The following is a 27,536-nucleotide window of genomic DNA, read 5'->3' as shown; positions in this document are numbered from 1 at the left end:
TCCGATCCAATCAGCTCGGAATATACTTCGTTCAGGAATATACTTAGTATTTGTCTTCTGAATGTATGCAACCATAGACATGCGCCCATCAGGGATTACCACATCTTGCAGGATAGAATAACTTAGACCTCCAGCCGACCACTTGCGTAATTTCGTCGGAGAATATTGATGAGCATTGTGCCGCCTGCTCCTTGCCCGGGCGCTATTCACATAGTCATCACAAAACCTGGCTCACTCTGCGATGGTGTAAACAGATTGTTGAAAGTAAAGGATTAAATACTATCTTGATCGTTGACAGAGGTGCGAATGTGACGCGTTCAAGAAAGTTGACTACTGTGTTGGCCAGGAAAGAAGTTGCATGTGGTCCCAAGCGTTTTCATTGCCCAGGCACGGACATTAGTGATAGACTTCTCATCTGCATTGATGACTAGCAGCAGAGATGGAAGCACAACTTCGCCAGGATAATCAATAATATAACTTCTGGCGAAGTTCCGCCTCCCTTGGATGAAATTGTTAATATACCGACAAGGGCTGCTCCTACAAATAGAAGTTAAACTGTCTTAACGATTAGTACGGCAAGGCCACAGTGGATGGATGCATTGATGACAGCACTAAACCTGCGGGTCATTTTTCGACAGTGTGCAGCCTTTGCCTGCCCTACATAGATCCGCTCAGTACGAAGCGGCTCTCCGGTGAAACTAATAGCAGCAACATACGATCTGCAGCACATAGCACTTTTGCCTCATACAACTCCGAAGGTAGAACTTCTTCGGCATACGGGGCAGGTATCTGCGGAGGTGTTGAGTAGGAAGCGAAAGTGGCTGTAGATGAAGAAGGGCAAACTCTATTGCCCGCTACGCCATGGAATTTACTATTCCAACATGACCGACGAACCGACGCTCAAGAAGTACAGGTCGCAAAACAGTGGAAGAAGAGTGCAAGCTTCTCGGGAGGTCCTGGAGTAAATAGGCATCAACATCCCTTAGAGGAGGTTAACCAATTGACTTGCGACCATAGGATCGTTTGCCGTTCTTAGTGTCGCGAACTTTTTTCATAAATATTTAATTTTTCAAGTGTAATGAAAATATAAAACATTTTTTCCACTTATTTACTTTTTTGCGAAGGTGAAAGCTGTAGAACCAAATTCAGGTTTTGCACGGTCTATTATTATATGAAGGCCATGAAGACCATGCAGTACGGTTATCAAAAGATTTTGAGTTTGCTAGCAAGATTCTCAGTTTTTATTTAATTACCTTATGACCCATTCCCTGTATTTCATCTCGAATCTATATCCATCAAGATCGTCTGTTTTGGCTGATCAAATCAATTTCATTATGTAATTTTTTGCAAAAACTCTACGATCGGAATGTCCAGCTAATCCTCTGAATATCATTTAATAATTAATAAATTACATGAAATGCAAAATAAGATCATCACCGATCTTGTGTTTTCCTTCAAATTGTATATCATCGAATGCATTTAGAATTTTTAGCAGATTTTGAAGTCGACTTTCTTATTGAGTCACGGATATATCTGCAAGCAATAAAAAGCAGGGGGTGATAAATTTCTGTTTCATTGCCGGAGACCAGGATTAGCAGTTATTGCTGTAGCTTTTCGGAGGGGCCTGCAAATCAATTGATTGTTATGGAAAAAACTTTTCAGGGAGTTAAAAAATGGATCTAGATCGTGGAAACGTCCAAGTGCCGTATTTTTTCTCGTTGCACTGGACGTGCAAAATAGTGATTTTATACGGAAGAAGTGATGGAGAAATTAGTTTAGTTCACCTATGTTGGAATTTGTGAGAAATACCAAAAAGGCAAAGTTGTAGAAAGTTTGAAAATGCAGTAGAAAGTTAAGTTCTACAAATTTCTTCTTTTTTCATCACCTTATTTGTTCTTTCTATCTTTCCTGTAGTTATTCGGGTTATTCATCTTAGATGATAATTTTTTCCTATTATAAATAGTTTTTCATTAAATTTCCTTATTTTCTTATTTTTGTACGTTATTTCATTGATTGGTAGAATCATGCTTTATATTATAACCTACGTTGCTGCAAAATTTCATGATTCTAGAATGGACTTAAGGGGGATTTTATAGCCAATTACTAAAAATTATAGCAATAAGCTACCATTAACTTTATTTAAACAGATGTCAGTAAGGACGGTGTTTTGGAGCTTAGGCCCGGTATAGTGCTAGCTTCGTGATTCTTTTTAGATTTTTCGTTTAAGTAAATTCTGAGAATGGGTCCGTGAAAGAAATGACCACTTCCCAGTCCTCTCACTCCTCCTTGTGCATTAAATGTCAGAACTGAGAAGCGCTGATCCATGATACATGTGAACCCTCCTTAAGTTCCACATAGAACGATGTAGCTCACTCATGCAAGGGCAATAACAGTTCCCACCTTCCCACCAAATATATAGTACGCATCTCAGGCCTCCGCTTATATTCCAATTGCCTGGTGTGATTTGAAGACGGTATTTATTTCCCAACCAGGAAAAGCCATCAACACGGACGAAAGAAGATTCCGACCAATCAGTATAACTTCCTTTCGACTGGAAAAACTAGTAAATTGATTCATAAGGGATGATTATATTTCTAGTTGGCCATTTCATTCCAGGCAACATTCCTTTCAGAAAGGCAAGTCCACGAGGAGAGAGCTCCATGAGCTCACAGCAAAGGAATATGTCTTAGACACATTTATGACCATCGAAGGGGTCGTATGCCTCATTCGGGGCGACTTGTCATGCGGCAAGATATCATGGAAACAATCCATTGTGAATCAGTTGGATTCTTCACATGGTGGAGTGTAAGAAGGCGAACATATTGGTCGGAAGGAAGCACTATGTCTTCAGGGTTGCATAGAGGGGTTGCGGAGGAGACAAAGGTCTTTGTGTAAGCATTTAGGGACGATCTAGCCGTAATAATCATCGGCGAGTTTGCGGAGATAATATGTGACCGCTTGAATATAACTCTGTAGATAATCCACAGTTGCTGCCTCTTTAACAGACTTGCAACGCTAGAAAATCTGGACAATCTACTTTCACTAGGAACATTGGGTGGGGCAGCTGTATACTACCCGCCTTATCAGGAATGGAAATCCAGCTTTTACAAGCAGTCAAGATTCCGGGAATACACCCCGATTCCAAGCTAACCTGGAGGAAACATAGCCGCCAGAAATCGTGCACATTTCCCTGGTACTGAAGCATTGCAATAAACAAAGCCTGGGGACTTGCAAGGTGGATCTTAAGAAAAAAATTGCATTGTCGATTACGTGACTCATGTAACCGAATGGTGTGAAAGAACCCGAAGCAACAAGAGTGGTATTTTTATTATTCCTTAAGAAGAGGCTCATGAAGACCATGAGATTCTTAACGGGACACTGCTCCACATATGGAAAAAATGTTTTTGATGGTCTCCGCGTACCAGGTACATATAGCCAAGGTGAAGAAGAGGTGGAGGTCGCCCTGAACATCACATGCACCTGCTCGGCCTTCTCAGACCTCAGATGAAAAAAGCGTGGTAGGGTTTTCCCTCTGGCTCTGGAAAATATTTTCAAATTCGGTAATACTTGCGAACGCCGTAGCCGGAAGGCCATTAGGTAGGCGAATTTAGGGGATAGTGCAATAGGCCTTAATATTTAGAGAATAGTACATAATCTAAGAAAACGCCAATTGCAGCTGCGGCTCTCCCCACCAAACTAACCAAACAGTTTGATATGGATCTCCATTCAGTAGAGTTTACAGTTTGGTATCCTCTCCCAGCAATAGACGATATTCAATGCGAAATTAGGGTAATAATCACGGGCGGGCGCAATACTGACCACATTGCCTCTTAGCGTACCATTACGGCCTTCAGTGAAGTATTTTAATTCACTTCAACAATTACTATTATTATCAAAATCGGTTTACTGCCTGCCTGTTTCACATGCTTTCCTCAGAAACGATTGAACGACTGGAATCTCCGCATCCCTCTAATCCTCACCACTTAAAGGGAGTTTCACTGCTTACTTGCGAAAAGAGGGTATCAATTGTATGTATAAGGAAAACCAAAAATAAAAGACAAAATTCTCCTGAAATGCCGAATAAGAATCTTTATTCCCCATATACCGATATTTCGAGGACCAGCCATCGTCTACCTCAACGAGTTTTAGTCAGCCAAAACGACAAAATAGACGTATGTATGTAGATAACAGGAGAATCACCATTTAGTATCAAATGAGGAATCCTGATTGGTACTTGCCGAAACGGGTAGTAGCTTTGCCAACAGTTCTAAAAGAAAACGATCACGTATTTGACGGGTTGGTTTTGGGAAAACACCTAAGATAAAAATCTGGAAAGAACCACCCCTCTTCCAATTATAATCTATGTTATACCAATTGATAGACAAGAAGTTTCCTTCAAACTACAATTTTTAGTTTTCAATGTAAATATATATTTCGGGAGGTACTAAGTAGCTCAAAATTGGAGTTTGTCTACTAGTCTATCAATTTTAGGCTAGAATACAAATAGCAGACAAAATTCTAACCTCTTAGTTATGCCATTGTTTGTGCAAGAAAATTTAATAATAGTTTATTACTATATTTTCGGAAATGGCTGGAAACCCTTTTGAATTTATCCTAAAATGATAGAATTTTGTAGACTATACAATAAAGAGTAAGCAGATGGTTTTGTAAGTTTGATTGGCTTCTCAGAAACATAAAATTTACCGTTTTTCAAACTACTAAAACGAATATGCAACCAGGATAGGCAGAAGATACATAGAAATACTATACATATTTAATTCGGAAAAGTGTGAAAAGTTTGGTGACACGAAAGTGAGGTATGATTAAAAGAGAAATTCTGAGAATAATTAAATTGTTATTCCTTGATTGAGACGGAAGGATATTATATATTATACACAGCGTGAAGTATGTATTATAAAACCTTTTGAATATAACTGCAGATTGGTAAAAAAGTCAGGCCTTTGACCAATGAACGAATTTGAGTTATGGAGCTCTGCCGCAATTCACATAGAAGAACAAAATAATGTGTTGTCGGTGGTGGCAAGTTTGCTTTGATCTTGAACGAATAAGTCTTTGGGAGGATTCCACCACATTAATTCCATTCAGATAAGCAGAATTTCAACACAAAGCAAGTGTGTTTTTTAACAAAGATAAAAACCGACTCAAAACAAGTCGTCGGATGTGGATGGAAAAATTAAATCTACTGGTTATTTGTGAATTATGAATATTCCCGCATGAAATATGGCCGGGACCCATTTTGGAAAAAAAATTCATACTGGTACTTAGGTGTATATTAACATAAAACATTACCCGCTTAGTATGATTATTTCCGCAACCCTCACATACGTATGAATGAACAAAGGAGTCAGGGAGTAAATAATGATTGCGTGCTAACAAAAAATTCGATTATAAAAATTTATATGAGCAGTTGCAATATACATACATTTTTCATATACAAGTGTAACATATGGTTGTGCGCATACCCTAAGGACATGCTACTCTAAATGCCCTACGGGAATTCCAATTTATAATTATACAATATGCTGATAAGCGTGAACCTATATGCAATTAAGTACGAAGTGCGACTTTTTCTCGCGTATTTTACGAAGGAAGTCAAAGCATTTTCGAATCAGCGTTTTGTTTGTCATTTTTACATTAGTACCGGACAAAGGAAGAGGAATTTTCTACACAAATTATTCACTTAACTCTGCCGAAAACTACCAGATGTTGAGTATGGCTTATACTATTTGAAAATGTATGTATGCATGTGAAAACCAGATAACGGAAAAATGGAACTCATAGCAGCTGCCGGGGCTGGTTGTATGCGTTGAATAAATCATTGAATGATGCAAATGCAGCCATGAAGAAGGATACATTAGAACTACGAGAGCCTTGCATGGCGTACGTAAAATGATAATAGCTTTATTATTTTGTGCCAGCGAATATATCCTAAGTAGCTTTCCAATTCGTTTTTCAGAAATATATTCTTGTTGAACAGTTTCCATAAAAATATTCCTTTTCTATCTAGTGATTCGTACTCAATTATGTAAAGTTTTGTTTATTGTGTCTCTATAGCTAGTAAAAATTATGTTGATGCATAGCATTCCTTGGAAAAAATAAGAAAACAATTAGAAAACGCATTTTTAATTATCATCAAAAGATTACAATTTAGGAAAAAAACCATCTACCAATTAGAATGAATTACCACTAATAAATTTAGTAAGGAAACATTAGCATGCATTTTTGTTTATCGTGTGAGAGACTGTTGGTAGAAAGAACTTTTAATTCATTAATTCTTTTAATTATATTGAATGAACATTTTTGAGGTGAAGGGGAAAATTTGTTAAATTGAAACCAAAAAGGGCTGGAAAATAATATCAAAATGAAAAAGAAAACTGTTATTTGTCTGTCAGTTTTGTTAAACTATTTCATCGAAAAATTCTTCAATTCATCAATTTTTAAAAATATCTAACCGGGAAAATCATAATGAATAATCCAAAATCAATAAATTAAAATTATTTCTCTAACTTTTAAGTTCTTAATGACGAAGCTAAATAGTTACCTTTCACACTGTCGCAGCGTCCATGAGGCGATAATCCATAGAGATACCATAAAAACTAATAAAACTGTTCCCGGACATATTGTCATTAGTGTTTTAAGGACAAATCTAAAAAAGAGTTAATTTGATTAGCAGATTATCGATATGAATATAACTCAATTATATAAAGTATGTAAATACGTGTATGTATATTTGAAGAATTTGCACTATTCAATAATTCTTGCGACATAATATAATGGAGTTGAAACTTAAGGGGGTCATCCCGTGTGTCGGGTTGGAGAAATCGATTTTTTTTTACATGAATTGTATCTATATATAGTGGAGAATATGTGGACAAAGGGATTTTCCGATATTCCGTGTCCTTCAGAAATCGCAGGGTTAAACAAGTAAGGAGTTTGCAGCCACGGCTAGAGTACTCGATGAGAAAAAGCATCGAATTTTTTTTTGACCTGTTAGTTTTTTACCTGAGCCTTATAAATTCGAACACAGGTATAAGTATCATATAAAAAGATGGAAAACCAATCCATTGTCTAAACTTATTTACTGTTTGGAATAAAAAGGATAATCCAGTCTAGAGTGAGCACTGAAAGGCATTCAAGTTATACTCAGTTATATTTTGTGTAAGTATTGTGCTGTTTGTGTGTTCAGTGATTTTTTTAATTAGATCGTACGAAGGGAGATCGCTTTAACGTTCAACGTCGTGCTCGCACTAAAAAACCAGTATTTCATGGGAATCGATAGTTATCAGAGAAGAAAAAGGACTTCGCATCAACAACAGCAAAGAAACTTTTAGCAAGCATGAACATGGATGTTCCAATTGTGACAAGTTTTGTATATTGTATATTGGATTTTGCTGGAGTTTTCTCCGGTATTTCTGCAAATTTCTGCAAATAATAAAATATACGTAGTAGGAATGCGTAGGACATGTCGAGAAAAGAATGGAAACGCGGCTTAGAAATGCAAAGAAGAATCACAAAGGCGTTGGTGGAAAAGGGGCTGGAAAACTTACTGATAAGGACCTCACTACATTTTTTGGGCTGGCTATTCGTCGACACGCAAATTCGATAGAAGGAATGAAGCAAGAAATTTGAGCAACTTTTTTCCATAAATCTTTCACAGACGAAAATTCTCAGCATTAAAATTGTCCAGCAGGCGAGGACAGTTGGTGCAAATGGCGCAAAGCGGAAGCTAAAGGAGAACTGGATAGTTTTCACCACGAAAAGGCACCTTTGACTGAAGAAGTTCGAACAGTCATCAAACCATTCTACGAAGATTTGTCACGAGATGATCTCTTGAACAGATGTTTACGAGCAGAGACCCAGAATAACAATGAGTCGTTAAATGCATTGACCTGGACTTTCGCTGCTAAACACCTTCATTCTGGGGCCAAGGTCGTAGAAATAGCCACTTTTGCTGTAATTATTTTCAATGAGGCATTGTCAAAATCCTAGTGACAATGGGATGTCAAGTTGGTCACATATGTCAGGTTTATGTCGACCATCGTAATGAAGCGCGAATTTGGCGGTCCGAACGACGATCGACTGTCTTCGCTAAAAGAGCCAAAATTGAAACCAGACAGCAACAATCAGCCTTAAAAAACTTTTTTGAAGAAACGGAGGGTGCTCTTTATGGACCAGGTATAGCAGATGAATGGTGAGCTAACATTTTACTGTTGATAATCACATTTAAATTTTCAAATGCGTTTTTCTCGAAACTGCATCTTGAAAATCGGCTGCCACCATAACTCAAAATCTATCCAACCAAATTCTTTGAAATTTTCACGGTTTCTTTAGTACATATTTCTACGGTCCGCAAACTAGGATAATTGCAATCGGACCGGTTGTTTTTTTTTTATTCATAAAAAAAGCCGTAAGAAAACACCAAAATCCAAAAAATTCAGTTTAGAAGCCCACCAAAAATTTACCTTTTAATATTTTCTAATTATCCTAGTTTGCGGACCGTAGAATATTGTCCACATTAAAATGCCGTTTAGTTTTTTTTCTTCAGATGAACACAGCGCCCTCCAGCGTGGCAGCAGAAAAACACCTTTTTTGGAGATGGGTGCATAAATTAACACGTATTCCGAGAATTAGCTACGATATCAAGCTAAAAAATTTATCACATATACTAAAGATATCAGTTAATATATGGTGAAAAAATCACGTTTCGATCTTTATCCAGTCCTTCAAAATAATTTTTCAAAAAAAGGCAAAAAAAACGGCCTTCACACGGGATGACCCCCTTAAATGACTCAAATTCGGATTTTCTTGTAATTCAGTAATCATTTTCATATATGTATGTACCTGAAACTTGGGCAAATGATGGCAAACAATATTTAATCAATAACGAATACTAGCTTCTAAACGTCTTAGAAATGGATCATTCAATGGTTACTTATTAAACTGGGTTGTATGTCCGGCTGTCTGTCTACCACTTCATTTACATGAAAACGACCGCAGGTAATGTCATCAAATTTTGTGAAAATATTTGCAACATAGGAAGTATGCAACGAGTAGCACGACTTTATGTTGAGTTTAAGAAGACGCAAGATTTTAGCGCTGACATGATAATGTGGAGTATCAAATAAAAGGGCTGAATTAATGCTTTTACCAACTCCGAATATTCATTGAAAAATTGGGTAAATTAGGACGTAAAGTGTTCAGCACCATAGCATGAGCTTCGTCTCCCCTATCCAGCCGATAAATCCTGAAAAGATTCATGGTGATGTTATAAAATTTGGGACTCAACAAATGCTAAATATTGGTACCCTCTCCAGTAAGATAGAGTAACTTCCAGGAGGCCTTCCGAAATGATGCATGGATAAATGCGCCCTACAAGAAATTCCACGATGATGTAACAAGCAATGCGAATGCGGTAAAAATAGCGCATGATGTTACCAACCCGATATCTGACAATTGCCAGACACCATTGAAGAAGTCGAGTGATTTATTAATCGAATTATGAAGTTGATTATTATCTCAGCCGACCACACCGCATTTCTCCATGTATACGCACCACAGGGGACCAGCCCGATCCCTGCTTCATTTTATAATGTGAACACATTAAAATGCATTCTTTCTACAGATCGTTGGACCTGAACATCGCCCGTCGATCGCCTCCCTTTACCTTTAGCTTTAAGCACGCTCACTCAACTGCCATTAATTCACCGCACTCTTTCAAAGTATCAGGAAAGCCACAGTTAAATAGAGACACAAACACAAATACCACTGGCCGAAATCGATATTCAAGCCTGGATTACAAAAATCATGCGTACTGATTATCCAATTAATCGATGTTCGTTACAATCACCACAATCTTATCTTTTGAAATTTGAAACTTTGTTTGTTTAGTATCTGACATTTTGTGTAAAACGTGTTGGAAGATATTGCAGATTGAACCTCGCCATCATCAAAGGCGTAAAAACAGGAGCGCCCGGTTAATCCCTACCTTATTAGGGAAGTACAAATATCCGAGTCTTACACTGAGGTCCATCAGTTCACATTAGCAGATTAGGTGACGTATCCATTGCAGCCTCTCAATCTGTCAATATTTCTTCATAATGCAAGCTGCGTAATAACGCGTCCTCCAATAGGGGACCAGAAAGTCCTTGAAAGGCTTTGCTTTAAAACGCAGCTAAAACCTCGCTATTTTCCTTATTAAGTCTCCGAGGAAGCACACGAAGACTGGCAATATTATTGCCTTGTACAATAGGAGCTTTGTGGCTAGACATTTCGAGCTAAAGTCTTTCTAGGCTGAAATAGACTCTGCGGGCAGTTAGCAACCATGTGCTGATATTTAAGGTTTTGTGTGAAACAAAATCTTATTAAAATCGGTTCAATGTCTGTCTGTCCATCTCTCTGTCTGTCACACAAGGTTTAGTCCGAAACAACTTGATCGTCACGAAATTTGGGTAAAAATATGTGTTCTGTGAACCGCAACACGCGCAACGAGTTGCATTGTTTTGTATTAGCTTTAAGAGAGGAGCAAAATTTCATAGAATAATGTAATATATAATATAATAGGGTAATAAATGAACCGGGTCAATTCATACTTTTTGGAAGATGATATTATTTAAATAATAGCATATTAATATCTTTTAGAAATGTACTTGTAAACCCTCCTGAAGTTTGTCGTAGATGGACACAATTTTGCAGTAACAGTAGCTGATATATATCACATGACACTGGCAGATAATCAACAGAGGTATAATACATCAATGAGTACTTTAATGTACTCGTTACTAATTGGAAATACACCACATTACCAACTAATGAAAGGAGTTTGTTATCTGGGAATTGGCCTAGTGTTGCGACGCGCCGTCGTGTTAAGCGCTACAAGTTGTAGTATTTTCATGCAGGCCATATGGGATTTTTATGTCCTGTTTTTTTTTTTATTTTACTCAATTCTAAAATAATTTCATAAGAAATCAAGTTTGATTTGAATTCTGCTAATAAAAGCATTTAACAACGCATAAAGGCTTGATATTATTCGCGCGTGGAAAGGCGGTCAATCATACGGTCATGTGTCCATCTGAAAATTTCTTGGCAAACATCAGGTGGCTCCTATACCCCCCCCCCCCCCCCCCCCCCCCCTCCCGATATACGCCGATCATATGGTTTCCAGATTCGTCTTCGAAAAGACATATTCCATCGTAATCACCAAAAGAAGAGAATGGTAGACAAATGGCCACGAATCTTTCGGTATTGCATACTTAATAATATTCATCATTAAGTCATAGAAAACGAATCGAGCGCAGGAGTGTTCTCGGGAAATTCGATTATGGAACTGGCTCACCAAGGTTCTGAATTCACAGTGGTGGTAGTAGACACTTTTTATTCAGAAAATATCGAGTTTTGCTGAATTAAATTTTTTACTAGCGACGAAGACGGTGTTGAATTTAAATTAATTAAACTTTTTGCTAGAAATACCGCGAACACGTGTTGTCTTTATTTGAATGTTGTTGTTTTTGGTGTGCCAATACCACCGGGCACTTTATCTTTAACTCATTAGTGTCCAGTCTAAAATCTCACATCAGTTGTACCTATTGGCATACAACTTGGTAATGACCTGCTATAATCCAGGGCGTGAATTTTATTTCCATAACCCTATTGCGTGTACGTAGCCGTACTAGGCATCAACTCAAAAGTCTTGCTTAAAAGTTTTTCAAAGAGATCTTACTTCTAACACTAGTTACGGAGTAGCGAAATATTAGGCCAAAAAGTACAGCTTTATAGTGAAACCGCACTTATTATCCAATTACCTAAACAGCAAATTTGAAAAAGCAAAGAGGCAAAGTGCTTAAGAAAACATGAAGCATGTGTTCACTGTCCGGAACAAAAAATTCAGCAGATATTGCTTTCAAATAATACGGTAAGGAGAGTACACTCTTTTCGAGGAGCAACACTTGCCACAAATAAAGATGAAACCATTTAAACTTGCAACAGACTATTGGAAAGCTCAGCCGGTCCTTCGAGCCGATGAATGGGAAAACACCATAGATTTTTCATAACTACTGCATTACAAACCCTAGTTTTCTAATCAAGAATTTGAACATCCATCCATCCCATCCACTGAAAAAGGTGACACTTTACTAGCAAAACGCAAAAATAAACTTTGCTGAAGGAAGGGTTGAGAGAATAACTGGTTTTTTTAACGTCGAAGTTAATCAGGGAGACCTCTGGTAAATACGATAAAGAAATAACTTCATTGCCACCTTTTTCGGAGTGCTTAGATTTGGATAGGATGTCCGCCCAATTGAAGCCATACATTTTTAAATTAAAGTTGAAAAAATATTGTTACTTTTAAGTCACTTTATACCTTTGAAAACAACAAAGTAACATTTTGCACGAGACTTCCAAGGAAACCTATTCTCATTTAACTGAGTGTGTTCCTCGGTGCTTCTAGCGATTAAATTAATGTATAGCACTGAATAAGGAAAGAAATTGTTCCCGGAATTTCGGTATATGCATACCAAAATAAATACTAGCGAAAAAGGAACAACCTCTAATTATTAATGTCTACTCGTAAATAATTGGACGTTGTTTCTTTCTCGCTAGTATTCGTTTTCGATAACAAAGTACCTCAGATGTACAATATTTGCTTAGCATCATATTGTGAATAAAGGAATTTATATGGTTCGCCAGATTCTAAATATTGACTTTATTGATATGAATCTATAGTCCCACCCTCTTTGCTTCCTCATGTAAATTTAGAGCCATTTGCCACGATCGAGTATAAAACAAGTGGCTCTCATTAACGAAATGCAAGTGTTTAAAGAAAGATAGCATCATCAGTGCGTCTAACATAACATTATGTTCTTATGTTATGGCGAAATAGTATTGGACATATTTAACCTCTAACGAAATATGTCATATTTGAGATCTGAAAGATGCAGAATAGATAAGCCAGGACTAAGTTGTATTTATATTCCAGCAGGAATGAATATACATACAAGCGCAAGTGGTCCACCACTCTGGTTAAACTCCATTTATGCAGGCGATAATAAACACATGATAAGGTTAAAACGATTGTTCTCGATATTGAAGGCTTCAATATTTATTCCCTATCAGACAAATGTCGTCTACAAAATCACGTGGGGCGGATATACATACGAGCACGTTAGGACAGTGAATGTCGCAACAACTGAGCAGTTACTGAAAAGAAGGTTTGCTGCACAACAAGTAGTAGAATTTCCTTCAAACCCAAACCTTAGACCATTGCACATTTGTACTTAATAAGAACTGAAGGGGGTCGAACTGACCCCGCTTGTGAACGGAATAAAGGCTGGAGAGAAAGAAGAAGATGAACTTAAGGGGGGTTTGAAGGTGAATTTACAAACTATGCTTATATATGATATTATTAACTTTACCTAGATTTCGTTTAGATACACTACTGCGATTTTTTTTTTGGATATTTCCGCTGGATAGGTTCTGAGAACGAAACCTCTTACACTTCTTGAGGGTCATATTTAGAGTCGTCACTGCCCTACATTTCACCCAGTATCGAAAATATCATTAATTTTTGCATTGTCCGGGGGACGTGGAAGAATTCAATGGACGATGACATTTTTCTTCAAAGTAGTACGCGAGTACTACTGGGCCATGGACCTTGGCCAAAAAGCTCTGGATTTGGAAACAGCGGCAAATATAGTTGGATTGAAGATAAACACAAACAAAACCAAGATTCCCAGGTTCTCTCCCTATCTATCCCCATCCCCGCTAGAAGAAGAACGGTTCAGAGTGAATTTCTGCAATTTCTGCTTAAATGTCCCCCAAAAAATCTTAATTAATGGAGAAATTCTTAGAAAAAGTAAGAATTTTATTTTTTTATAATCAAGATTTGTGTATTGGGTCCTAGGTAATTTGATGTGATGAGATCAAAATAAACCAACTTCTATAGGATGGGTGAGCATGGTATTGGGCAAAGGAACGATATCCTTCCATCCCATGTGCCCTTTACACGCACGGTGATGATTTTTAATAGTTTGCGAAGCGTTACCCTGAGTCGCACCACTTACTAAAATAAATGGCATAATTTATAAGGAGGATTACATTCACATGAAGTTGTATAAAACACATTTTTACCTGCAGCGAAAATCGGTCTATGACATTTGGCGTAGAAGTATAAAAGTAGTAAGCTTTCGTTTTTCGATGCTGTAATTCAGTAAAATAAGAAACTTTCTTTTGTCAAAAATGAATTTAAGAAAGCCTTTTTGACAAATTTCTACATTTGGTTGACTAGATGTCTGCAGTCAATTTCTCTAAAAATATAGGAATTTACTATTATTAACTTAATTTGAGTATATATCGACATGAAGAGGCCTGGACATCATACAGAGGCAACTGCATGACTTTTTTTTCAGGCTTTTCAGTTGGCTACTTTCTGAGAAGGTGTTTGTTAAAGAAATCATTAATTTCGACCCCCACCCTCTCCACTATTCAAATATGACAATGCGACTAGATTCGATGAAAAAAAACAATGTATTGTAAAAAAACGTAACTTACTGCAAGTGTAGGCGTTCACAGTTCCCATCTTCTCACCAAAGTTCGTGTCAATCAGTACAACCGTTTTTGCGAAAGGTTCGTGTGACGGACAGGTGGACAGACAGACATTGAACCAATTGGAATAAGGTTTTGTTTGTAAAACAAGAATTTTGTTTGTGAAAAAAAACAAGCCACAGATATAGATGGTTTTGTTGATTTTTCATCTAAGAAAGTTAGACTACAGAATGGTTCTAGTTATATTGTATATAGCTCGTAGTGTATATACGTTAAATATACCCGGTAATTTGATATGGTACTGACATTTTGGCTCTTAAGGGGTAGCAATTTGACGGGAAATAAGCAATTTTTAATAACTTTGTTATTAATAGTCGGATTTCCACCAAACTTTCCAGAGTGATGCTTCCTGTTAAAACCTATATTACTCCAAATTTACGGATATGGGATGAACTGGTGGTTCGCAGTAAATTTTCAAAATATAACTATATTATTAACTTTATTTGAGAAGATATCTTCACGGAGAATATATTAAGGCTTTTTAGATTTCCCGGTTGGGTAGTTTCTGAGAACCGTTCCTTAAAGTAATTGGCTTCTTTCGGATCACCGTACTCCTCTCTTTTGATACCAATGTTAAAACTAATATTCGCTTCAGGAAAGTACCCACCGAGGATATTCATTTGATATCCCACATGGCTATATTGTTTTCAACAAAACCTAGAAAAGAAAACAAGTCGGGAAACCGCAAACTGGAGTCTTCAGGTACGAAAGGTACAAAACCTTTTCTTATATAAAAACATTTGAGTGTGCATTTGTCCCATTAGTACGTAGCACGGAATATATACATATATTATGTGAGAGTATCCACTTTCGGGTGATACTGACATTCAACTACAAACTACAATTTTGACCTATCATAATTTTGCTAGTAATATGTGATTTCCGTCAAATCTGGTACGGTTATGCCCTATGTTATAGCCTGTATTACTATATATATTCTCAGAAACTACCCAACCGAAAAACCTGAAAAAAATCAAGATGCTGCCATGGTGCCTAGTGCCTAGTACCTTCCATACCGATATCCACTCAAATAAAGTTAATAGTAGTATGTTATTATAATTTTTAATAATTGGCTGCAAAACCCCTCTTAAGTTCATCCTAGCACCACGAAATTTTGCAGTAATGTAGGCAATATAGAGCATGATCCTGGAAATCTCACTATTACTAACAAAGCTATAATAGGTCAAAGTTGTTGCTTCTTTGCAAATTCAACAATTTGAATGTCAATATCACGCGAAAGTGGATACTCTTACTATTATATACATATATTACGTGCTACGTACTAGGGGGGCGAATGCATACTCAAATGTCTTTATATAAGAAGTACACAAAACCCTTCATACCAGCTTCCGGTATCCCGACTTGTTATTATTCTCTTTCAATTTTTTTGTTTTTTTGTTGGATAGAGCTGTTACACTTTATGGTGCACACATTTTAACTTCGAATTTCATTATCTTCAAGTTTAGGCCAGTTTTAAAACACTGTACTAGATACTCCACACGACCTTATTTTGGTAACAAACACACCCTTTTTATTCGCTTAAACTTAGTATAAAATTATACCGCATATTCAGAGACCTCAGGCTTCAACCAAATTTCGTGATAATAGATAATAGATTCGTTTCCGAGTAAATTGACTGTGAAACTGACAGACCGATATTGATATTTTCAACGAATATACTGTGGGGTATCAAATGAAAGGTCTCAATTAGTACTTTTTGAAGTAGATATTAGTTTTAATATTGCTTGAAAAGGGGAGAAGTGCTGGAGTCTGAAATGGGTCAATTATTTCAAGCACCCTTTCTCAGAAACCACCCAACCTAAAAATCTGAAACAATCATAGTGGGTTTGTACGCATCTACTCGTACGTATCTACTCGAATTATTTAATAAAATTATATTTACTACGAACCTCCATAAGTTCACCCTATATCCGTAAGATAAACTTTAATGGGAAGCATTATACTGGAAAGTTTGGGGTTGCGATCCGGACGATGTACCTAAGATGCATAGAACAACTTGCGGGGTTTCACAAGGACCAGTTCTCGGTCCTCTTCCGTGGATAATAACGTATGACGAAATTTTGAAATTACAACTTACCAAAGGGGGGACAATAATTGGCTTCGCAGACCACATCGGAGTGACCATCGTGGCCCAAGTTTCTGATGAAATCGAGGTACTCAAAATTTTTGAAATCAGATCTTGGCCAGAAGATTCTGACATTCGCAAAGCATAAAACCGAGGTAGTTTTGATCACCAAGTGAAGGAAGCAAACGTCAATAAAGTGCGGTATTGACGAACACGTCTTACATTCGCAACCAACCAACGTCATATTCGACCAAAAACTAAACTTCAAATCTCATCTTGAGAATTTGGCAACAAAAGCGTCCGTCAGCTGTGTTTGACATGCCGCCCGGACTTGCCATTGTGTTGGTGAAATTGGCACGTTTCTGTCTATGTAGAAGTGAATACGTGAAACTCCGTTTAGCTATATTAGTGCCATGGCTGACATATTCTTTCCATCTCTCTCTTATCAATACGATTTGACGAAGATTATGCCTTGTCCTTCTTTAGCGTCTCTGATTTTTCTAGATAAGCTTCTGCAGCACATTCGCAAGTCGGGTCATTTTAGTGTGGATACGGCCTATAGTAGATCTACTGTGGCCCGAGGTTTGCCGCATAGAGATCAGAGGCGGAAATGGATGCTTGGGCGCTGTTGTCACTCGAGAATATCGTGGACCACATGCTTACCTCTGAAACATCTTGGAGAGTGGTGGAAAAATTAATGATGGGGATCCACCATCAGCTAAGAAAGGAAGAGCTTCGGAGGAAAGTAGCAAATAGCAACACAATCCGCAGTTCGTAACTGATCCTAGCTTTTATACCAGACAAATGGACGAACAGACAGTAAACAGATTTTAGTAAAGTTTTGTTCTGCACAAAACACTCAACAATTCTATAAGGATCTTTACACTTGCGAATTTCAGGAAATTCATTATTTCAAAATATGTTTGAGTTATTTGTCGAGGGAAATTTGCAACGGTATAATGAGCTCTGTGCATTGGTCAACATACTAAAGAAAACGTCTCTTAGCGTAACATACGAGTATTTCAGCCCTATTGAAAAACAAATTCCTTGTTGGTAAGTCATTATATCCACCCTGTGTACCGGAAATGAAAAAAAGCTACTGGGGGGAATTGCAAGAGATGTACCAATCTTATAATTTCTGCTTCCATGAAACTATCTTAAGAAGTTCTAAGTGTTGAAAATTATACGTAAATACGCAGTATGTCACTTCGTTCTGAAGCCCGTTTGCCTTTTTCCCTATACTTCTATAATCCTACGAAACATACTTCTAAACAAATTCATAGTTGCATGAATTGCAATATTTAAAGGTGAATCCATCACCGACCTGCTTTCCTAGCACTTCAGCCAAATTAACTTTTCTTGAAATAGTTCCCAACTTCGCTCAGAAAAAACTACATCAATCTGCCAATGTTAATTGCACCACTTCCGCCTCGAATAGCTGTCCTGCCACCCAGTTGCTCAAGCAATTACTCCGTTTTCCTTTTTCGCTCAATGCATTCGTGGTCCATTGGCCAGAATTTTCTCACGGTTGTTTGTGTATAGAAACCAGGGTAAATTGCATTCTACAGAACAGTTTCAGGTTGAAGGCTCCAATATCCTCGATTAGCTAGTTAGCTTGCATGCAGACGGTACTGCATCGGTGGAATTCGCATTAGATGAATGCAACGTACACCGGATTCTTACCTCCCCTTGCTAAATTGAATCGCCTTGGTATGAAATGTTTTTGTTCATCCCATCTCCATTCATGTACATTACATTTATAGCCGTCTATTCCTCTATGCTTCTCTACTAATTTCTAAATTATCCAACTAACCCATGAAAGTAGCATTCTTAGTTATTGTTATGGTTGGGTGGTGGAAGGAGGAACTGCTGCCAATTTGAAAATGAAACTGAAACCGTCATTTGACGGCAGTTAAACGAAGCTGTTATCGCAATCTAGTTTGGAGTGAGGGTTTTTCAAATTTGGCTCTCAGCCTTGAATTTTGGAGCAATCATCTAATTACCATGTCTGCATTTAATAGAAAATTTAACTTGTTTTGATTTTTTGACATTTTTGGCAGCTTACCAGATCCAAATTGTGCGCGGTTCAGTCATTTCGGTTAGACATGAACTGCTTATTTTGCTCAACAGCGCGCTGTGTGCATTATTTAACGCTTTTCTGATGTTCGGCAGATAGGTGATAATGGCGTTTCTGCCCCCCCCGTAGTCCTTAATTAGACCAGCTAAATATTCGAGCTCACAACCGAACGACAATTTGATCTTAGTACGATGATATGGCAATTAGTGCTATGCAACTTCTTTTAAAATTTATCCCATTTCATGACCCTTTTTTGCAAAAAATAGCGAGTATTAATGGTAACTATGTTTCGTGGAGGGTAAGGCAAAGGGTCTCAAATCAGAAATTCTACAAGGGTTAACTGGCCATTACGTAGGGACACTTCCAGATTAGGAGGTTAAACTGGGGCTGAGGATTCCTGTCAGAAGCTGTTTACATTTTGATAACAAATTTTTTTGCGGTTAGTTAGGAATAACCGTTAATGCGCAGTGGACCAGTGGGTTCCTCACACCATTTTTTTCGGTGGCTCAATTCGCAAGACGGCAATCAAGGACCGATGTTAAGGTACGAATATCCCTTAGGGAATGTAAAACTGTCAGTGACGGTAAAAAAAAAATGTCGCGTCTTATGAGAATATAGTTGATTTGCGTTTTACTGCTTCCCACCATAAAATGTAGCAGAACTAGGCAATCGTTTGATGAATCATCTTTCCACAACTAGTAATAATCGTTGGCGCAACAATCCATATTGGATCAGGGCCTGGAAGTGTGTTAGAGCACTCCATTCAAGACCGTAACGGTACACTACAGTATACTGTAGGAGGCAATGTGGTCAGCATTGCGCTCGCCCGAGATTATCACCCTGATTTGACTCAGGTACTCATTCACAGCTGAGTCGACTGGTATCCGACGTCAACTAGTAATAACTTAATGAATTAGTGGTGGTCAGACGACCAGCCTGAGTGACCGGAAATAACTGAGACGAGAGAACTATCCCAAAAATCTAAAAAGGTGACGAAATTGACGGTGAAGGTACGCCCGCATATATTGAAGCTCCATCGAAGTGTTCCGTTGACACGTGCTTACATGCCCTTATGCTGACCAGGCTTGAGAATGTGGGTGGCGGGTCCTTTGGGCACTTCGCTCCCTCATGCGTCGTTATATAAGAATTCTTTTCCGGTATGCACCGGATCCTGAAAAATAAACCAAACACGGGTATTTGCGGAAGCATAACGAAATGAACAAAACGAGAGAAGTCTGAAAATGCAATGAAATGAAAATAAATCGGGAAACCAGAAACTGGACGCTTCAGGTATGAAAGGTTTTGTGTATTTCTTTTATAAAGCCGTTTGTCCCACTAGTACTAGCACGTAATATATGCACATAGCATGTAAGAATATCCCCTTTCGCGTGATATTGACATTGGATGTCTGTGACTTATTATAACTTTATTAGTAATCGCATACATTGCTACATGGCAATTTCACGGTTCTAGAATGAACGTAAGTGGGGTTTTGCAGCCAGTTGCTCAAAATTTTAATAATATACTATTATTAACCTGATTTGAACAGACATCGGTATGGAGGGTATTTCGGAGCCTAGGCACCCTTAAAGTAGAAGCTTTTTGACTTTTTTCAGATTTTCGGTTGTGGTAGTTTCAGAAAATGAGTCCGTTCAAGAAATGATCACATTCGATGCCTCATGCTCCCCACCTTTCCAACAAATGTCGAAACTAAGACTGGCTTCAAAAAGTACTAACCGAGACTTTTGATGTGACCATATTTTATGAAAAAAAATTTACAGCCCCATTTTGCATGCATGGCGTAGAGTTACACAGTTTCCACCTTTTCACCAAATTTGGTGTCAATCCGTTGTAACCGTCTCCGAGAAAAATGCGTGTGACAATCAGACAGATAAGCAGACTGACAGACAGACAGAAAACCGATTTTAATAAGGTTTTGTTTTACACAAAATCTGATCTTGATATTGGGCGATGTCCCTTTTTAAGGTTTTGTGTGAAACAAAACCTTATTAGAATCGATTCGATGTCTGTCTGTCCGTCCGTCTATCTGTCTGCCTGCCTGTCTGTCTGTCTGTCTGTCCGTCTGTCTGTCACAGCCGATTTATTCGGAAATGGCTGAACCGATTGTCACGAAAATTGGTAGGAGTATGTGATCTGCCGTTCCCTTTACATGCAGCAGCTGACGCCATTTTGTGTTAAGTTTAAGGGGGGGCTCCCCATATATGTGAAAGGAGGGTGCAAAACTTTTTTTCATACAATGTGGCCATGTCGGATATCAAATGCAAGGTTTCAATTAGTACTTTTCGAAACTGGTTCAATATTTGACATTGGGTGAAACATAAGGGAGTGAGAGCTCAAAATATGACCCACAAAAAGTGTAACAGGTCTCGTTCGCAGAACCTATCCAACCGAAAAATCTGAAAAAAATCTCAGTAGTGCATCTCTATGAAATCTAGGCCTCAAAATACATCCGGTTCCGATATCTGATCAAATAAAGTTAGTAATAGTATATTTCCACATTTTAGAAATTTACCCGGCACCCCCCTTCAGCCCAGAAGTACAAAATTTGGCATGCGTATAATGAAGAACATGGTTTGGTCAAGTTTGAAGAAAATCCAACTATTATTAACAAAGTTATAGGGGGTAAAACTTTAAAATTTTTTGTGAATTTCGTGCACTCTACAACCTGCATGACGTCATCATTACATATCAATTCGTCAATACCACAACGAAGTAAGTTCGTATGAATTGGGTGGAAAAGAATTATTTTGTTTTAGTTCTTTAATCATTTGTATATGAATATCAATTATTCCGAGACATGTGTGTATGTAGGTATATAGTATATGCGTGCTAATGAGCTTTGCGGGTAGAGCCTAATTCAGATAGATATAAGAAGTAAATCGGAAATATAGGTACGATCAATTTATATACGTGCCTATATGTGTACAGTATTTGAAAATAGGCAGTTTGTTTGTTTCGGGTGAGCGTAACATATACGGCTGTAATATGTACGTATGTCTCATAGTTTTGTAGCTTTATACGGGTAGAAAAATGTGCGTTGAAATTTCTTAGATAAGATGAACACAAAACCTTTATACTCGAAGTGCGAGCTTCCGGTATTCCGACTTGTTTAGATGTATTTTACGGGGCTAATGAGGAATTCGGGAAAAAGAAGACCTCAAATCAGTATCTAGATATAAATCATCATAAAGGAGATACTACCAACTGCAGATTTTATTCGTTTTTATATGCTGCGACAAAGCACAATTCAAGCTCTAGGGATTGACTCGCGTTTTGGGAGCACTCTATGGTTAGTCGATCAGGCAGCAAACCCGAGCAACTCTGTAAATGTTAGAATACTATCAGGACTTCCTGGAAAGGAAGAAAGTCGCGCCCGGCAGCTTGAGCCCTACCTATCGACGGAGGCGTTGAGAGATGTTTGGAAATTAATGATAGAGTGAGCGCCAAATGTGGATGACTTTATCGATGGACTTAACAGTTTTCTACTTCACGGGAATGTGGTTCGCCTCCAAAGCTACAACTTGTGGAGAATCTGACTACGATTGACAACACTACGTTGTCCGCTCAACATCCTCTGGACTCCTTCGATCCGATGCAACTCCAAACAATGCAGGTCTCACCACGTCCGGCGACCCTGGTACAACGATCCCAATGTCGCCGATGTCAAAGGAATGACACTACTCACGAAGAAAAAGAGAGCATCCTCTGGACGTAAATGAACATGTTTGCCAATTGGAAGAAAAATAAAATTTTGCTAAAGTCAAATTAGAGGTCAACCAAATACTTTTTCTTATATAACTCACCAACTTTCGCATCCGAGGCCTTTTCTACGATGACAGGCACCCTGAGTGGATATTTCCTTTCAATTTGTCAACTTTGCTACATTGAAATGTTACTATATGTTATACCACAAGCTTGCCCTATTTTATATGATGATGATAATTTACGTCGCAGAAGCACTCGCCACTAATCTCGCCGTCAAACTTAAAATGTATACATCATCAATTCTCCGATCCAGCTGTTCAGTTGTCCATCGACCAATCGGTCCCGGTCCCACTAATTTCTCCTGCGAAATGGATTTCAATCGCCTCAACTAGAAACAACCGTTAGGCCTTCATTCCTTAATATTTGACCTGATCAAGTATAACTGCAAGGTTAATGTTCCTTTTTGACCGGTCATGCAATATTCGAACATTGATATCATGTACAAATTGACGATTGGTATATAAATAGATGGTAGGTTTGATAAATGAAATTAAATGACAAACTTTTAAGTTTTCGTTGTAAATGAATGTCGGGGAGGGTAAAAACGAAATATGTATACTGGGGAAGGTGGTGTTAAATTGAAAGAAAAGCCGAAAATATCACATATCACATTTACTAAATGCATTCCCTTTTTAGATTGTCTCTGAAAAAGGCGAGTGACGGACTGCAGCTGTCTAAAAGACGCGGACACCACCAGGTCTTGATGGTCAGCGAAATCAGTCGTACGCCCCCAGTCTCATAAAGACAATACAGTCATCAGTCGGCACGTTACAGGTCTCTGCATCGACAAATTGTGGTGCGTATGCGAAGAAGAATTGGTTGTGTGATTGGCTGATATAATGGTGAGTTTCATAAGCCGGTCATCAAATTAATCGACTTCTTTAATGTCATCATGGAAACTCTCAGAAATGCCGATGTCAACACCATATTGAGTGTGTGAGCTATCAAAATAGAGAAGATTATAGCCATTTTACCGGGTTCGCGTTCTACGTCGCAGTGTTTGACACCACACCATTGAGCTTCTGCTAGAGCGCGAATACCCATGCGCATTTTCCAAAAGGCTCTTGCGAGTTCCTTTGTCTTTCCGCTACTTACGTCTTAACCACGTCCATGCCACTTAACCCTTCCATATTTCTCGACAAGAGCGGGACCCATACGCCGCGTCGACTGAGGTGAACGCCCTAGCATTTCTCTGACGATTTGAGTTCAACACTATCATTTCTGCTTTTAACAACAGTGAATGCATTTTCTGGGCTGGCTTGTCGCAGGACCTGTCACCACCTGTTATAAAGTACGTTGCCTCAAAACCAAACCTTTTATCTGGGCTTAGGGTAGCCAAGTCGTTCACCATATGATGACTAACATATTTTTTATTAACATTTCCACTACCACCACGCATGATAATGGATTCGACATTTTTTTCAAAAAAGGTTAGTCGCAGCTAATTTTTGTTGTTGCTTCGAGGCATCTACTTATGATAAGGATGGTAGAATATTATATTACACACGAGTACCAACGCTGTCGAGTGAAGGGGTTACTTTTGGAATAATTCGCGGGGCTCTTCGTTAAGGCATAAATCCTTTATAGTTTGTTATACTATTACTGCTACTATATCTTAACAGAGGAGTCCTCCTTATTGAATATGTATTTGGACTTATTCGGAGTGAAATATTTGAATTGCATTCGAAGCTCAGTCTCCAAGAACCAGATAATGATTAAAATTTTAATGACGACCAAAAGATAATGAAGAAGGGGCTTTGTAAATTCAGGTAAGAAATTCAGATGGAAATGGAAAATTCCAGTTGGGAAAACAGCTAAGGTGACACACTTTTCGAGCAACTTTGGTCACACTGTTCCCAGGGTAGAAATGAGGCAATGCCTAATGAGTTGCCTCTGTCCTAGATGAAACTACAAGCTAATGAAGGTCGTTAAATTTTCCACCATGAGAAATACTACAAATAATTACAAATAGCTTATGGTAACAATTTGGAAAATATTGAACATAACCCTTAATTCCTCGTAAAAATCAATTCTCTTCCCTTCAGAAACGGCATGTAAAGGATTCTCGTAAAATGCACTTAGGGTTCTTCCTACAGTTAAAAGCAGTTCAATATATATCAGCTTATCTATTCGACAAAGAAAAGGGTTCTATTTTCAAAAGTTTGGAGATGAGCAAGATAATACACAATAAACATTTCTTTTAGTTTAATTATATCTCGATAACTTTGTTTCTCATAATTAAAAAGAAAAAGCATATTGAATGGAAAACAAAATACAAACGTACTTTAAATTTTAAAATTTGTTTCAAATTCCTCCATTTTCAATCCCCATGTGCGGAATGAAATTGGAGACTCTTTCGCAAGATAATTTCAGCGCGGTAGTACCTATGTAATTTTATGATTTTCAATTTTCCCTCAAGTTCGAATAATAAATCATTTTTACAAACAATATTTTCAAAACCATCTTTTAACAACGTTTAAATTAACGCACTCCTTCGGCTCAGTGGACAATTTAAATTATTTCAAAAATTATCCAATATAAAAATGCTCATTCATGCTTTCAATAACGCATCTTTTTTACGCCGAAATTATTTATAATGCCATTAATAAGTGATATTAATTTGAATTTAATATTTTCGAGGATTTTAGCCATGTTAATTCATTTTGTGATAACCAGAGTTTCATCACAACTAGATCGGTTTGATATGGTTTTCATGAAAAAAAAATCTTTCTTATTTAATAGATTTAGGTATTGTTCTATGTTGACTTGTATCTAGATATAGTGTTGAATATAGGGGCAAAGTGATTTTTTGATATTCGGAGTCATTCGGAAATTATAGTGTTAAATACGTGATAAGTCACATGCTGGATTTATGTCGATCGGCGTAATAAAGCTCGTATTTATCGGTCCGAATAACTTCGCTAAAATGACAAGAATTGAAGCATAGAATAGCAGCTTAATGGTCAGTTAAGGTTTTATGGCTAAAAATCGCATTCCACTTTTTAAAAGCGTTTTTCGCGAATGTTGAAAAATGGCTGCCACCATAGCCCAAAATCTATCCAACTAAATTCTTTGAAATTTTCACGACTTATTCAGGACATATTTCTACGGTCCGTAAACTAGGATAATTGCGATTCATTCAGTAGTTTTTTTTTTATTCATTGAAGAAGCCGTGAAAAAACGCCAAAATTAAAAAAAAAAGTTTAACAAGGCACCAACAATTTAGTTTTTAATATTTTTTAATAATTCTAGTTTGTGGATTGTAGTTAAGTCTGTACGTTAAAATGCCGTTTACTTTTTTTCTTTGAGATGATCTCAGAGCCCTCTAGCGTGGCAGCAGAAAAACACCTTTTTTGGAGATGAATGTATAAATTGCTCTGTATTTCAGTAACGAACTATGTGATCGGGCTGGCAAAATTACTATGCCCGCTCAAGATATTAGTAAATCTATGGTGAAAAATTCGGACTTGCATCTATCTCCACTTCTTCACAGAAAATTTCTAAAAAAAAGGCCTTCATACGGGATGACCCCCCTTAAAGATCGATGATTCTGCAATATGTGCAAGTAGTAGTAATTGAAATCACGAAGAAGGTTAACTAAACGTCACTATGCATATTTCCCTTTTAAGGTTTAAAAAATTGTATAACTTTCTTGTGAAATCACGCTTGTCTGGATCTAGAGAAATGTTTATCCGACTCTATTTGACCTTGGAATAAGCTTATTGAATAGTGCATTCATGAAAAATTTATTGAAAGTTTGAGAAGATATTTATACATACCTGGTATTAAAATTTATACGATTTAGTGCACCTATGCTACGTGATGAGGCGTCTGTGAATAATTTTGAATGTAGCAACATAACACGACATATTAGATATAATCGAAGGAACATTGGCAATGATAATGCAACATCATACGGCACCAACTCCGTGCCCATTGATTTATTTTTATTAGCAAGTTTTGTTGTCCAGAGGAAGTAATATTCGCCTGGTATTGGATGCACAGCACATATTAAAAGTTCTAGACCTATTTGACTAATTCGTTGCCACGTCATAGCGATTCGCCAATCATCTGCACAATTGTCGATCATAAATAACTGCAAAATAGATAAATTAATGATAGTTTAACATTTACAGCAGGAAAACTACATGCATATTGGTAAATTATTTTCATGTTCAAATTCCAATCTACCAGGAGTGCCGCTTGATATTCCCCATTGTACATGACCGAAGAAAAGTTAACGTTATTGGAATAGTTGAATAAATTCAAAATCTTCGTAGGCAGTAGTAGCTGTAAAGCATCAAATATAGTATCTTTTCATTGGCCATTAGAAGAATTATCCTCTTCCTAATTAACGCATTTTAGCGGGTTTGACCTATACTTAAAGAAATTCAGTTAGGATAATCTTCTAACGGTTACGTGATTTTCAGGGCATTCTCCAGTATTTTTATGACACACCTTTCAACACGAAAGTAATAGCCTTAATTTCAATTTCATTTCAACGCAAAGATAATTGTGACCCTTTACGCAAATTAAATCAGAATATAACCTACTGTTAAGGACATGGGCCAAATGTCAAGTTTACAAATGTGCCTGGAAAAATTCGTGTTGCGTTCTCGCTAAAATAAGAATTACGAACAACTGTACACATATTCTGTTTGGAAATAACAGCCCTGTTATCGTCAGTATAATGAAACGCACGCGATAGGTTATGCCAAATGTAAATGAAGAGTTTCTGTTATATATACATGTATGCATGTTTGTATATATATGTATGGGGCATTCAACTGAATTACCCTTGCCACATAATCGATTATAATGAAAACATCTGTTCGCATTAACCCTTATTATGAGGTAAAAACCCCTGCTTTTCGCAAATGATCAACCAAATATTTTGACCGCGTGAAACCTACGAGCATATATTATACAGCACGAACTTCGCTGATATTATGTCAAATGAAAAGTACCAAA

At 37.5% G+C, this 27,536-nt stretch overlaps 1 protein-coding gene across 9 annotated transcripts in view; it reads right to left on the bottom strand.

Annotated features, from left to right (window-relative positions):
- LOC119646808 (small conductance calcium-activated potassium channel protein) overlaps positions 1-27,536 on the bottom strand; it is an 818,793-nt gene that overhangs the window by 39,300 nt on the left and 751,957 nt on the right. For all 9 annotated transcript variants that reach the window (XM_038047402.1, XM_038047404.1, XM_038047400.1 and 6 more), the window contains 2 exons: positions 26,345-26,661; positions 6,563-6,667 (listed from right to left, as the gene is read on the bottom strand). In XM_038047402.1, the coding sequence (XP_037903330.1) occupies positions 6,563-6,667; positions 26,345-26,661 (422 nt within the window). The remainder of the gene's footprint in view (positions 1-6,562; positions 6,668-26,344; positions 26,662-27,536) is intronic.

Source organism: Hermetia illucens, chromosome 1 (genome assembly GCF_905115235.1).
Source record: "Hermetia illucens chromosome 1, iHerIll2.2.curated.20191125, whole genome shotgun sequence".
NCBI classification, from domain to species: domain Eukaryota; kingdom Metazoa; phylum Arthropoda; class Insecta; order Diptera; family Stratiomyidae; genus Hermetia; species Hermetia illucens.
The sequence above is the reverse complement of the archived record's forward strand: the minus strand, read 5'-3'. Positions and strand labels throughout refer to the sequence as shown.